At 42.6% G+C, this 14,424-nt stretch overlaps 1 protein-coding gene across 3 annotated transcripts in view; it reads left to right on the top strand.

Annotated features, from left to right (window-relative positions):
* SPAG16 (sperm associated antigen 16) overlaps window positions 1-14,424 on the top strand; it is a 448,643-nt gene that overhangs the window by 380,497 nt on the left and 53,722 nt on the right. Inside the window, exon 16 of one of the 3 annotated variants that reach the window (XM_082228124.1) lies at window positions 1,590-1,624. The exons of the other annotated variants lie outside the window; for them this stretch is intronic. Within the exon in view, the coding sequence (XP_082084250.1) occupies window positions 1,590-1,609 (20 nt within the window). The 3' untranslated portion in view covers window positions 1,610-1,624. Of the gene's footprint in view, window positions 1-1,589; window positions 1,625-14,424 lie in introns of those variants that run through there. 3 annotated transcript variants of the gene reach the window in all.

The following is a 14,424-nucleotide window of genomic DNA, read 5'->3' as shown; positions in this document are numbered from 1 at the left end:
TATCTTCCCTCTTCTGGACCATTGCCAGGGAAGGTTGCAGTGGTATGGCATTCTCCAAAACTCAAGGCTCACTGCAGACATGTACTGCCCCTTATTGGCAGGATCAGGAAAGAGAGTTACCCTCCCTGACCTTGGGAAATTAACATAACCATGTATTTTAGCAAAGAACTGAGGCAAGAAAGCAGAATTTTCCAACCATGCCTTGCAGGAAAACCAACTCAAGGGTAGCTATGACCATAGGTAGGTGGTGGTTTCTCTGCGCAACAACTGAAGAGGCAGAGGGTGCCATGACCTCTGCGGACTTTCCTCTTATAGTGGCACTCCAAGGTCAACACGATTTAGGCTGTTTTGTGCTGAGTAACCAACTGTCAACCCATGTGGGATGCTGCTGGCCAATCAGCAGCAGTGTACTCACTCAAAATGCCCACCCTTTTCCATCTCTCTCCTTTCTACCACAACATCATCACACTGGCCATGGCTGTCTAAAATTTTCTGGGGCAACTATCTTGGAGCAGTTTTCTGAGCAGAAGAGAAAATCATTTCCCCCAGGCTAGGGTCTGACCAGTGTCCTGGGTCAGGTGTTTAGCCTTTTATTTGAATGAATCCAAAACCCTGCCCATTTTTCATTCCAGGTTTTCTCATATTGCATTAGATTTCAACAAGTGCTATAGACTGTTTTCCACCCTGGTCCGCAACCCTGCTCTTGGAAATCAATTTGGCAGGCAACATTTTCATTGCCTTCTTCTTATGTTTTCTTTCCAGAACACATAAGATGCATTTTTGTAGAAAAGAAGCAAAGGCTGGGGTGGAAATAAAAGAAAAATATGTATTTTGTGTTAAAGATGGATCATTTATTTTCTCTTTGAGGGTTTTGTACTCTGGTTTATCTGCATTTATGTGAAGAAACTGAGGCCCACTTTTTTTGAGCTAATGGCTCTGGAGTCTTCCTACTTCAGCCTTGAACCTTTCAGTTGGTAGAAACAAATATAAATAATATGTTCAAAATATTTTTTCCACCAACAACACTCTCTAAACCCACTGCAGTCAGGGTGAATCAGTGTGGCTTTGCCTCCAGCGCCTTGCTATGGTGGAGCAAAAAAAAGGCTGCACTTTGGAGCTGTGCCAGCAAGGTCCTTGTGCCACCTGCCAATAGGGAGGCATTGAGGTAGTGCTGAGGTACGGCTCTTGAACCTCCCTTCAGGGTCAGGCCAAGGTAAAGAAGCAAAACTTCAGTAGTGTGGGATCAGTTGGTCACTGCTAAAGGCTGAGTAGAATGTTATTATTAATAATATTACTTTTCCTCGTCATTCTGGTACTATTTCTGCAGCGTTTCCTAAGATGAACGGTGCCGTGCAATGTTGGTTTCCAAATAGTATATGGGCAATATTCCTTGATCAAAGGAAGAAAATGTGTTCAGTGAATAAGTTTTGTTTACAAATAAAATAATCAAGTATGACAGAATTCTTAATGATTCAAAACAGAACATTTTAATGCTATTTACTGAGGTGGTTGTGGCCTTTATGGAGGTATTGAACAGGCTACTAGTGGGAACAGGATTCTTGATTAGATTAAGCCTTTTTCTCATCCAGCAGGGCTCTTCTTCTTTTGATCTGCACAAAGACTACATGGTGTCAGCACATCAACTAAGGACAAACCACATCAGGAAAGACAGGAACAGTTCAGTGAAATGTAACTGGGGCTGTACAGACCGTTCACTGACAAACATTCTCTCAATGAGCATTGCACGGGACAGGGAGCTGAAACAGTTTCCCCTCAAGTCCTCATTTTTGTATATACTTTCCCCAGCACTGTTTGCAGCCATTGTTTCCTTGGTCCGCTGCTCCTTGTACCATTGCTTCCCACTTTTACTTCTTGGAGTGATCTGGCCAATCCCCATTTCCCCCTTTGACCTCACTCGTTGAGAACTTGCTACTGCTTCTTTCTCATGGCCTAAAAGTTGAGACTCCCTTTCTGGGAAACAGGAATCTTTGTGCTCCTGTAGAAGGTTGAGCATTTAGGTAGAAGAGTCTCCAGGGGATGATCTGGAGCTTTCCTCCTTTCCTCCCCTCTGCCTCCTGGCACCCCCACAGTTGGCTTTGCGGGGGGGGGGGCAGGAGAAGCCCCAGAAAAGCGTGCAGGATAAGGATAATTGTTCCATCTGGCAAGCTGCAGTGCTTGTGCTGACACGACTTTCACCATAGCATGATGTTGAATTCAGCTTTTAATCTTTTAACTGTTGTTGTATTCGTTTGATTTCTTTAAGCTGCAGCTTGAAAAATTTGGCTCAACAGTAGGGCTGAGTTCACTGTTAATAAACCCACTGTGACCCAAGCTAAAGCAGGCCATTTCTCAACACATACTGAGCCAGTGTGACAAAAACTGTGAGCACTAAATGAGCACAGACAAGCAGTGAGCTCCATCCATATTGAAGGTGCATAGTTAAGAATTATGGGGGAATGGATCAACTATAAAGCTGGAGCTTTTAAAAATGCACCCATGCTTTGTTTCTTAAATATATATATAATATACATCGTTGTGCTAGAAATACTAGAAGTATGTTATGGGGTGGGGATTGTTCCTTGAACAGAGGACAATTACAGTAATTATTCAAATACAGCATAAAAGAAACTAATCTCTGAAGCAATCCATCCCTATTTCCAGTTTCCGAACAGAATCATCAATCCAGTTGTTCGTTCGTTTTCATGACTGTGCACACTTTTGTCGACCATTCTAAGATTTGCATTAAGTTGTTAGATTTCCAGCATGTGGCAATAATAATCTTTACAGAAACAAGGAGATTTACCATAAGAGCCCCATGCCAGCATCCTTCTGGCAGTTGAACAAAATAATCAAGGGCACCTGACCTCAACTTATTTTCTGCTATTAATATAATGGCATGCATAATCTTTCCCCAAAACCTATTAACCCTGGAGTATTCCCACTACATATGCATAAAATTAGAGTCCAGCATATGACACTTTCTGTTCTTAAATTGAACTCTTTTATCAATCTTTTAACTTAGTGCTTTAAGATACATTGTACCTTCCTCAAATTCAATGACATAATAAATGATGTTATCTTTATTTGGTGTGTTTGTGTTTCAGATACATTTGAACATATTAAACTTCCAGTCCACAGTTGTCTTTGTTCTAGCCAAACCTGAACTTTTCCCTTAGAGTAGAATCCAAAATAATTATATTTATATTTTGCCAACATTCTTTTTCCAGTGCATTCACTGCCACTGCATTCACTTTCTGTTTATTGTTTGAAAAACATAACCAAATATAATAAACCATAAAACAGGCAAATTGAGACATTGAACCGGCAAATATTAATAGACAATGCTGTTAAACATTTTCCCCAAATTTGATGAAATTAAATAATCACATATTCACAATACAGCAACCTATCCCGTTTGCTTACCAAATAGCAAAAACATCTCACATCGTATTTAGATTAAATTCTGCATCTTGAATAACTGAAACGTAAAACTAGGGATCTGATTATACATCCTTCCTATACCTATTAGCAGTTTTCAAAATATGTGTAGGTATCAGATTCTTACAGTTTGATTCATCTCTCTCAGAAAGCTACGGCAGTTATCATTCCAAGCGCCAAATGAAAAGCCCCAAAGCTTGTAACCTTTTTCCTCACAGGGAAGTCGCTCCACCCCCTGAACATTTCAACAATTTTTCCAGCTCTACAATAACCTTTTTGAGATGCAGTAATAGATAAACTTTGTCTATTTAGCAAGATTTATAGACTGCTTCATCAAAAAATATCTAAGCAGCTTATATAAACTGATATAAAATATTCATTAAAACAGCGATACAAATAGCTTTTAAAAACAATAGATGTAGAAACATTATGAAAATATAAATCAAGTCAACAGATTTTTAAAACAAATGTGTATAATAAAATTACATGTTTGGCTAGACTTGCCTAAAAAAAAATCTAATATACTCATGTTTATTTATTTCAGTGGTTAGTTGGAAACCATACAATAAAGGGCCTTTCCTACTGTACCACATAGACAGTATGCTATACACAGTATTATTTCCCTTTTGGCACAAAAGTATTTGTCAGATTCTATCATATTCTCAAGTGAACCCTTAAAGAAATCTCAATTATAGGAAATAGAAGTTCTGGCCCAACTTGTAAAATTGACATTTTGAATAGAAAGAAGAGTGTTCACTAGCCACGAGCCTTCATCTGACTGATGGGTGGGGGGAGGAATCACCTGCAGAGACATCCCCTCCCTTTTAGACCACCTGAACCTGAGAGTTTGGCCTTACTGGACTTCTCCACCCCAAGGGACACCCCTCCAATTCACACTGTATGAGCCAGTGGCTAGAGCATGTGGCAACGATCCTTTACAATAGCAGGCGACTCTTCAGACAGTGGGAATGAAAGGACTAATAGGAGGCTCAAATGGACGGTCTTCTAAGTGCTCACAAGACTTCAGGTACAGGGCGCTGCAGAGGCAACGGGTTTTTCTGTGTTGAGTCCTAGCAAGTACTGTCTTCTATCATCTCCCCAGGGTGTTGATAAGGGGCCCTTTTGCCCTGCTGCCCTGGTTGGGGTGATCTGGTAATGCCTACCAGATTTGATGGGACTAACAGACTTTCTTTTTTATATTTTTTATTAAATCCTGTTTTACAATTTCAAATAAACATTTTACAAACTTTAAAATATCCAATGACTTCCCTTCTGTTTCTATGGTTCATTTTACATATCATACACCCCTGCATATTTTACTATAACCATTCCAATCAATTTTCCACTTTTACATCCATCAAAAATTATTTACTCTGTTGAATTTATCTCAATGCTACCAGTGTTTTCAGCTGTACACAGTTATTTTCCATATACTGAATAAATGTTTTCCAATCTTCTTTAGACATATGTTCTTCTTGCTCTCTTATTCTATATGCTAAGTCTGCAAGTTGTGCATATTCTGTCAACTTAAGTTGCCAGTCCTCACTCACTTTCCGTCTTTGGGCTAACAAAAACAGGCTGCAGTAGTTGCATACATAAATAACATTTTCTGGCACCTGGGAATTTCAGTCTGGGTTATCCCCAGCAAAACAGACTCTGGTTTTTTTCGGAAGGTAATTTTGAACATTTCCCTTCAATTCATTATAAATCATTTACCAATACTCTTTTACCTTTTTACATGTCCACCACATGTGGAGGAAGGTTCCCTCCACTTCTTTACACTTTCAACACTTATCTGATTCTGTCTTAAAAATCTTAGCCAACCTACTCAGAGTTAAGTACCATCTATTAATCATTTTCAAATAATTCTCTTTCAATGAATAGTGTGCTGTAAATTTCAGGTTGCTTTTCCAGAGTTTCTCCCAGAGGTTAAGAGCTATATTGTGTCCTGTATCTATTGCCCAGTGTGCCATTGAACAAGCTCGTCTTTAGTTTCCCATTCTAATAACAGATTATACATTTTAGACAAAAAATTATCATTGTTGTCTTTCAAGAGTTCTTTTTCAAATTGTGAGCTTTGGTCCAAAGATCCATTCTTTCTGGGACTTTCCTTGCTATGATCCTGCTCTTTGGGATGAAGTGAAGCCTATCAGTCAGCCTCCTGGTGTCAGCCCGGCCTTCCCTCGGATCCTAAACCAGAAGAGCTTATTTTACTCTGCCACAATTTGAGGTTACCCCAGTTATCTAAATATGTGTTAATCTGTACCAGTAGATGGTGGTCAATTTTAATCCAAAACAATTGACTAAAATCTGCACCAATTCTAATCTCCAGTTATGTGACAGAACCATTATTCCACTTCAAATACCTCTGATTTAAACATGTTCAGGTGGCATCAAGGTATCAAAGACAATTCTTTCACAATAGGACACAATGCAGAGATAAAGTTAGAGGGATTCTGTACTGATACAGAAATACGATCAGCATATACAGAAAGTTTTCCAACAACTATTCCATCTCCCTCTTCAAATTGGCAATTGTTCCCAATAGTATATTTTAAAACTGGAGCAGAAGAAGGCAAGCAATGGATGAAATTCACAATAGAAAGCTTTCTAGTAAATGCAGTTTGTACCCAGAGGATATTAACAGCCCAGTGAGTGAAATGCGTGATTTAACCATGGCCAAATAACACAAAGCCCTATAACTCCAAGCAAGTTAGTTATATTAGACTTATCCAAGAGGGAATTATTTCAGTAAGATAGATCCCTGTAAGACTTTAGAGTTCTGTTGCTATGCTGTATGTATGCTGCTGCTGGCATCCGTCTTGGGACACAATTGAGTAGTGTGTCTTTGGGGATGAAGACAAACTGCTGGAAGGTTACAGCGCCGGCTGAGGCTGTAGAGACTGATGTGGGAGACACATGTTCTGTTGCAGCTGAGGCAAATGAACGTGTCTAGTTTTGCTGCTGCATTTCTTCTCTCTGCGCTCCTCCACGGTTGTTTCTTCTCTGGTCACTGCTGTGGATACACCAGTTGACTTGCCTGCCTTCACTGCGGTTGTGTGCAAGGGATTTCCACATGGCAGAGTTAATGTTTCCAGCTTTCATGTCATGTTTGCAGACATCTTTGTAACACAGAGTTTGTCTGCCAACAGGCCTGGTGCCGGAAGCCAGCTCCCCGCAGAGCAAATTCTTTGGGAACCTGCCATTTTCCATTCTGTGGACATGACCAAGCCAGTGTAGACGTCGCTGAGACAGGACTGCAAACATGCTGGGAATGTGGGCTTGGTGTTTATAAAGAGGCAGTGTTGTTTAGTGGGTAGAGTGGCAAACATGAATGTAGGTCTACAATACTTTCGTTAAATCCAAGCTTAGTTTTGAATTCACTGGGAAAGGGGAAATTCATTGTCTTTCAGCCTCAGTCCTTCCTTCAGTAAAATCAAAGGATAACATTTAAGGCCGACCTAATATTACATGGGTTTTTCTTGAACATTTTCAGCAATGTTTTCTCCCTCATTTTTGGCACAATTAATTTGCATAGCCCTCTCTGTCTCTTATTCTTGGTTAACACTAGTAATATAGGCAGGTGCAATGTAGTAATTACATGTGGCCGCTTGTACTGTAGCCAGATCTGACTGGCTATGCTGCATAGTGACATCATCCCATTACATGATTTCTGATTGAATGGATCTCTTCTTGTGTGGCTAATTCAGGAAGGACAAAACAACAACCAGAGGAAAAAACATGGCACTCCAGTAGTTGTAGCCAGGGGACACAATAGCAATGAAAACTCACAAAGTGCTTTGTATGGGTGGGGGGCATTTCTACCCCACTGAAATTAGTCTTTTCAGACCACAAATAAAAATTGAAGAATATTAGGCACAGCCATGGCAATAGCAAAAGGTGTACTTCAGAGAGTGTCCCAGATTCCCATCCAGTTGTTTGTCATTGTATGATGTGAGATAACTTAGATTCAGTTGCTTACATCATGCAGGGAAGAGCTGGAAGATGACTGTACAGGAAGCGGGTATCTCATGTGGTATCGAAGAGAAAAGGGCTTTTTGAGGTGAAGGGTCATAGCTCGGTGATTAGAGCAGCAGTTCTCAACCTGTGGGTCCCCAGATGTTGTTGGATTACAACTCCCATCATCCCTGAGCTCTGGCCTTGCTAGCTAGGGGTGATGGGAGTTGTAGTTCAACAACATCTGGGGACCCAAGGTTGAGAAAGGCTGGGTTAGAGCATCTGCTTTGCTCGCATCCTAAGCATCCTCAGCATATGATAGGGCTGGGAGAGACCATTGCCCGGAATTCTGGAGGGCCACTGTCCAGGCAGTGTTCTAAGTTCCTTTGGAGCCCTATGGCCCATTTAGTCTAGCATCCTCTTCTGGAGGTAGCCTGCCAACCCTGGTACCCTCTGCACTTGCAATCCCCAGCAACTAGCATTTTGAAGCAGTATGTGTGATCACGTTTAGACTGAAATGTGCCCTAATAGCAGAAAAATCTGAATCCAGTACTACAATATTTGTCATATTTGGGGCTTGGGTTTGTTTTTTAAAAAATGTGGGAGCTTGAGCTGATTCGAAGGAGTTGGTTTAATGGGAAGTTATGATGCTGTGTGCATAATCTGTAGGAAAATCAATTTGCCTGAAGTACTGAAATATTACACAGTGGGCATTCAGACTAATAGGATTATATTAATTAATTAGATTGCTAAAACCAAAATAGGATACTATAAAGAAAGATAAAGCATTTTTCTGTACCCTTACTTTTGTTAATCAAGGTAAACATTTTATATTAGGGAGAACTATAAATTTCTGACATTGACAGAGAAACAGCAATAAGGGCTTTAATGCTAGTCTTCCATCCAAAATAGAAAATGAATGGGAAATGGTTTGACAAGCTGAGGAAAATTCCTTGTTTTCTATGGGGTAGGGCCTGATTCAAATCTTATGCATCACTGAAGGGGTGCATTGTATAGAGTTGGAAACAGGTTCAAGTCCCTTTAACACACACACCCCTGGGGAAAAACTCCAAGTAAATGCCATATATCAATGGTAATGGTAGGGCTACCATTGACATCCAGGGAGAATTTCCAAAAGGCAGCACTTTGTCCTGCATCTTAGGCAAGTCATTCAAAAAATTGTGTTTCCTAAAAAGCTCAACAACTTTCAGGGCATCCTGGAGTACCATTTCATAAATGGAATATCAGATTCAACACTCAATATGATTCAATAAACACATACCTTAAAAGTATTCCATTCCTTTTCAGTCCCTTCCACTCATAAAAATTACCAGTGGCATGGATTTGCCTAATTAAGTATACCTACTTTAAGTTGATATTATATGTTTGTCAGACCACTGTCTCAGCCTTATGGGTACATCCATTCTTTATTACCTCATGTTTCAGTGTAGAAATAGTCTATATCCTACATACTAGCTGTTCTATAAAAATAAAGGTAAAGGACCCCTGGACGGTTAAGTCCAGTCAAAGATGACTATGGGATGAGGTGCTCATCTCTCTAATATATGGGACACAGGTGGCACTGTGGTCTAAACCACTGAGCCTCTTGAGCTTGCCGATCAGAAGGTTGGCAGTTCGAATCTGTGCGACGGGGTGAGTGCCTGTTGTTCTGTCCCAGCTTCTGGCAACCTAGCAGTTTGAAAGCACATTAGTGCAAGTAGATAAATAGTGGGAAGGTAAATGGTGTTTCCATGCCCTCTGGCTTCCGACACAGTGTTCCGTTGCACTGGAAGCGGTTTGGTCATGTGGACAAACACTGGCTCCCTTGGCCTGAAGCAAGATTAGTGTTGCACCCCATAGTTGCCTTTGACTGGACTTAACTGTCCAGGGATCCTTTAGCCCTAAAAAATGGGGAAATGCTTTAATTTTGTTTTCTTACATTGCAAAGCTAAGTAGCAGGTGTTAGCACTGGAATGAACTGCATCTTGTGCTTAGTGGTGTGAGATGATAAATAGATTGTGATATTCATTTCCAATTAAAATTCTTACACAAAGATCAACGAAGCAGAGTCTTCTAAATTGAATCAAAATGAGCTAATAAACAAAAATTCTCCCAGCCTCTTGATGGCAAATTATTATTTCCTTAGCATGTTAGATAACATCCTGGTATTCAATAATAGCACTTAGGAACAAAAGATTCTTGGTTTTGTTCTTAAACTTTGTTTCAGCTCAGTATATACCAGGCTTCCCCACCAACCTGCTGCCCTCCAGACGGTTTGGACTACAAGTCCCACAGTCCTTTTCCATTGACTCTGCCGGCTGGAGCTGCTGGATTTGCTATCCAAAACATCTGGAGGGCAATGGGCTAGGGAAGTCTGCAGAATGCAAAAGGTCAGGAGCACACCAGACAGGAGCAAAAGCAGTTTCATGAGGAGAAGGTCATTAATTCGATTCTCCTTCCTCTGAGCCATAAACTTTTAAAAATTAAAACACAGAACAGTTTGGTGACGGAAGGAAGCCTTCCATCATATAAATTTAAAATAGCAGCAAAGTAACCTTTACACTCAATTAGTACACAAGGCTTTCACATTGGGGTTTATAGATAATTATAGGCAAGGCTTACTTCTGTATCCTTAGACACTCTTCTGCAGTTCGTTGATAAAAATTAAAATGTTAATTTAGTCATCTAAAATGTCACCAGCATATTTTCAATATATGGCATTGTCATGAATCTTTGTTGTTGGAAATCCAGCCATTGTTATGCATTTACTAATCCAGCAGGATTATTGGGACCTCCCCCACGCCACTGAAAGTCTAGTGTTCTGTCTCGCTCTGCCCTTCTTTCTTTATCCTCCTCTTCCTCATTAGAATCACTGATTGATTAATTGCCTTCTAAACAACTGTCTCGCACAACACAAAGCAGCAAATACATTTAAAGCTGTAGTCCCTTTTTGTATCCAGTTGTTTCACTCTAATTGTTGGTAAGTGCCTAATTAGGTAAGCATTGTTAAATTTTGGTAAGAAAACCTGTGCAAAGCTACCCACACAGGCTGAGGTTGAATTCCTGGAAACCAGAGCACAGGATACTATTAACACTGATAGCACACAGTGTAGATTATTTTAAGGAAGCTATAGTAACACCCCATATTGGGGAAGTGAACTAATCACATTGTGTTAGTCTGAATACAGCTGACAAGGTATAAGCTGCTCGTTCTGTTGGGAATCTGTGTACATGCAGCTACTCACACAGAGTCAATTAAGGTTTGGCAGACAGCCAGAAGGCAATCTGAAGGAGTAAGTCTGCCTGGTGATAACAGAGACATGGAGACAGCTCCCTGATTGGTCAAACTCTCTCAAGGGAGAGAGTGTATCTGAAGAAGTGTGCATGCACACAAAAGCTCATACCAAGAACTAACTTAGTTGGTCTTTAAGGTGCTACTGGAAGGAATTTTTTTATTTTCTCTCAAGGGAGTGATAATTAATGGCCTACTAACTGGAATGTGTTGGGACGCGGGTGGCGCTGTGGGTTAAAGCCTCAGCGCCTAGGGCTTGCCGATCGAAAGGTCGGCAGTTCGAATCCCCGCGGCGGGGTGCGCTCCCGTCGTTCGGTCCCAGCGCCTGCCAACCTAGCAGTTCGAAAGCACCCCCGGGTGCAAGTAGATAAATAGGTACCGCTTACCAGCGGGAAGGTAAACGGCGTTCCGTGTGCTGCGCTGGCTCGCCAGATGCAGCTTTGTCACGCTGGCCACGTGACCCGGAAGTGTCTTCGGACAGCGCTGGCCCCCGGCCAATAGATGTGAGATGGGCGCACAAACCCCAGAGTCTGTCAAGACTGGCCCGTTCGGGCAGGGGTACCTTTACCTTTACCTTTAACTGGAATGTGTTAGTTCAGAGTTCAGTAGTTCTGTGTCAGTGTAGGAATTGTGAGTCGTATATGAGAAAGCTAGCTAAAGATCTGTGTTCTGTTCCTGTAAATAGTCCACTGTATATAATAAACACCTAACTACAAGTTCCTGGTTCCTGCTTCGTCTATCTTGTCTGCAGCCAAATTGCCAATTGCTTCTGTGGATTCTGTGTTTACTCTGCTAGGTCTGGCTAAGGTCTTGCAACTAGTCAGAAAGTTGTGAAACACCAAATAGCAAATCTTCCACATGCAGCAGCTCACATTCTGTAGTTTTGCTCACGATTATATCTAGTGGCTTCAAGACAACTGTTGGAATTGCAAGCTGAAGTGCTTGCACATGAACGACTTGCCACGTGGAGCAACTTCCATGCAGAGATGTTTTAAGCCAACACCCTATTATGGTCTGTATGAGTGCATGAAGACATGTAATCAGATTTGCATCTTGCAAGTTTACACTGTTAGCTTCTACCACTGCCACCATCTCCAGGGGGTTTCAGGGGCCCAGGCACCTGCAAAACATTTGCTGTGGATGCCCAGCCTCTGCCTGTCCCCCACACCTGCCGGCTCTGCAGCTGCTTCCATGCGCCCCCACTGCGGCTGCCACCTCTGTGCACCCCCCACGAGTGCCGCAGCGGTGCGCTGTGGCTGCAGCTTCTGCACACTGCATCCACCGCATGCTGCCTGCTGCAGCCAAACGCCACCTGGCACAGCCACCACGGCAGAGTGCTGCCTTAACTCTGGCACTTCACCACCGTGGGGCTCCCCAGCAGAGGCACAGGCCCTGGCCCATGCTTCACCACAATAACGGTGCACTGTAACATGATGATGTCACGTCACAACATCATCACGGCATGGCACAGTGCGTGCTGATGTTGAGCACTCACAGTGTGGGGCTCAAGTTGGCTCCCTTGTCTTCTACATATCATAATCTCCAACATTTTATAGATTAAAACAGGGACGTGTGCATTTTTAACCCCTGTCTAGTTTCACACACCTGACCCAGTGGTATAGCATGAGTTGCCAGCACCCAGGGTGGAGAAAGTGTTGCGCCCCCCCCCGGGGGGGGGACTGGGCAGCTGGGGTGGAGGCACGTGCCATGGCGCACATGCACAGATCCCACGAGACACATGGCCACTGGTGCTGCTACTGGTGGTGGTGGTGGCGGCTGTATGTCTTCTCTGCTTGACAGCTCTTCCACCTCCCAGCTCAGCCAGCTCAGAGGCAGGGCATGTGGGCTTTGCACCTGGTTGCAGCCCCCCCCCCTTATAATTTTGCACCTGCGGCCACGGCCCCTCTCCCCTCCCCCCCCATTATGACCAAACTCATCCCCATGTGCTCTACAATAGTCTGATTCGGAAGCAGGCTGTGTTAGCAAGTTGACTGCGTCTATATATTTGCTCATGTTTTATCTCACTGTGGCTGCCTCATGGAATAGATGCAACTTGGACACCTTCAGCAACATTTACTGATAACTGAAAGTGCCCCACATTCCTTGGGAATTCTAAGAAACAACCCCCCCCATGGAGATTTTCAAAGAGAGAATGTGACCCAGACCATTGGGGTTAAGGCTGTATTTAATTAGGGGGGTTAATCCTGACACTCAGGAGGGAGGAGATGCTTTTTAATATTATGTTAGGAGCTGCCCAAGGTGACTGGGGAAACTCAGCCAGATGGGCAGGGTATAAATAATATATAAATAAATCATCATCATTGCCGCCGCCACTGTACTGCAGAGAACAGGAGGGCTGACTCCTCCTGGGTGCTGCTACACTAGTAGCATGAAAAATGATAGTGAAGCAGACCCTTGTAACCTGCAGGATTGCCTCTTTGGCGGGGGGCTCCTGCACTGCCCCTCCAGGTGCTCGGTTGCCATGCCAGGCCTGCTTACCCTCCCCGCTCTGCCATCACCCCCACATGCTCTCCCCCCCCCCCCAACATGTCCTGGCTAAGTGTGATTCAGGATCTAGTAGATAATTGCATATATCTGTTTATCTGCTGAATTGGGATTTTATTATCAGTTGTAGTTGTATTCTGCATTTCTTCCAAAGATCTTCGGTTTATCTCTTTTAATCCTCTCTCACTACAGAATTAAGTCATGTTAATACTAAACTGCAGTCCATTGTATTTGCCTCGTATTTGCAGTTTTTCACCACAGGCTGCTTGCAAGTCCTGCTAGTAGGGTAAAAAGCTCTTTCCCCAACCTGGTGCCCCAGCCCCACCCCCAGTGCTTTGGACTGCATCTCTCACCATCCCCAGCCAGCATTGCCAGTGGCCAGGGGTGGTGGGAGCCGTAGCCTAGCCACATCAGGAGGGCACCAGGTCGGGGAGTGCTGCTCGAAGCTGCTAGAATATTCGGTCGACTCCATGATTATACTGTGGAGCATCATGGAGTGCAACACTAGTAATCTCCAGTCAGGCTGCTGCTGAGTTTAAACAACAGCATATTAATAGTTCCTAATCAGGTTGACTTAGTCTATTTTACATATCTGATTCTGTCTCATGTGTGCTTTTGTAATTTGATATGTGAGGCCTTAATATCTCATGCACACATTTATGGCACATCTGATTCCATGTTCTATTTCAATATCTCAAGGATACATAAAACTTCATGACTGAAACTGGCAGTTGAACATTTCTCAATTTTAGCCATAGCCACTATCCATATGTTGACTGATTTTTTTTGTTAATGATATTATACTTGCAAAGCGTAAACTTAAAACAGCCTGTCTTGTTGCAGAATTCTTAACAGTCAGAACCTGGCTAATTACTGTGCGATGATTTAACGTAACCTCATAGGAGACTTGTTTGGATCTTGCAGGATGAGATTGAGAATAGACTTCTGACTTGCATGCTTCTTCCTCTGCTCTCTTCATCTCAGGAAGAAATTAACTATGGAACCAGACAATCCAACGTTTCTTTCACAGTATGCTTATTGCTTCCCGCTTTCTATCCCATTTTCTTCTTTGGTGAGCAAAGATATCCCAGCCTTAACCTTGTCAGACATTATGATACACTGGGTTCACAATGGGAATGAGAACACAGAATAAATTTGTAGGATGAAAGGCAAAGATCCCCCTGTTCTGCTCTGTGATGAGGCTGGCTATCTTTAGCAAGGTTCAGGCTGAA

This window comes from Podarcis vaucheri (assembly GCF_965113315.1).
Source record: "Podarcis vaucheri genome assembly, chromosome: 1".
NCBI lineage: Eukaryota > Metazoa > Chordata > Lepidosauria > Squamata > Lacertidae > Podarcis > Podarcis vaucheri.
Note: the sequence above shows the minus strand (reverse complement) of the source record. Positions and strands in the feature narration are given on the sequence as shown.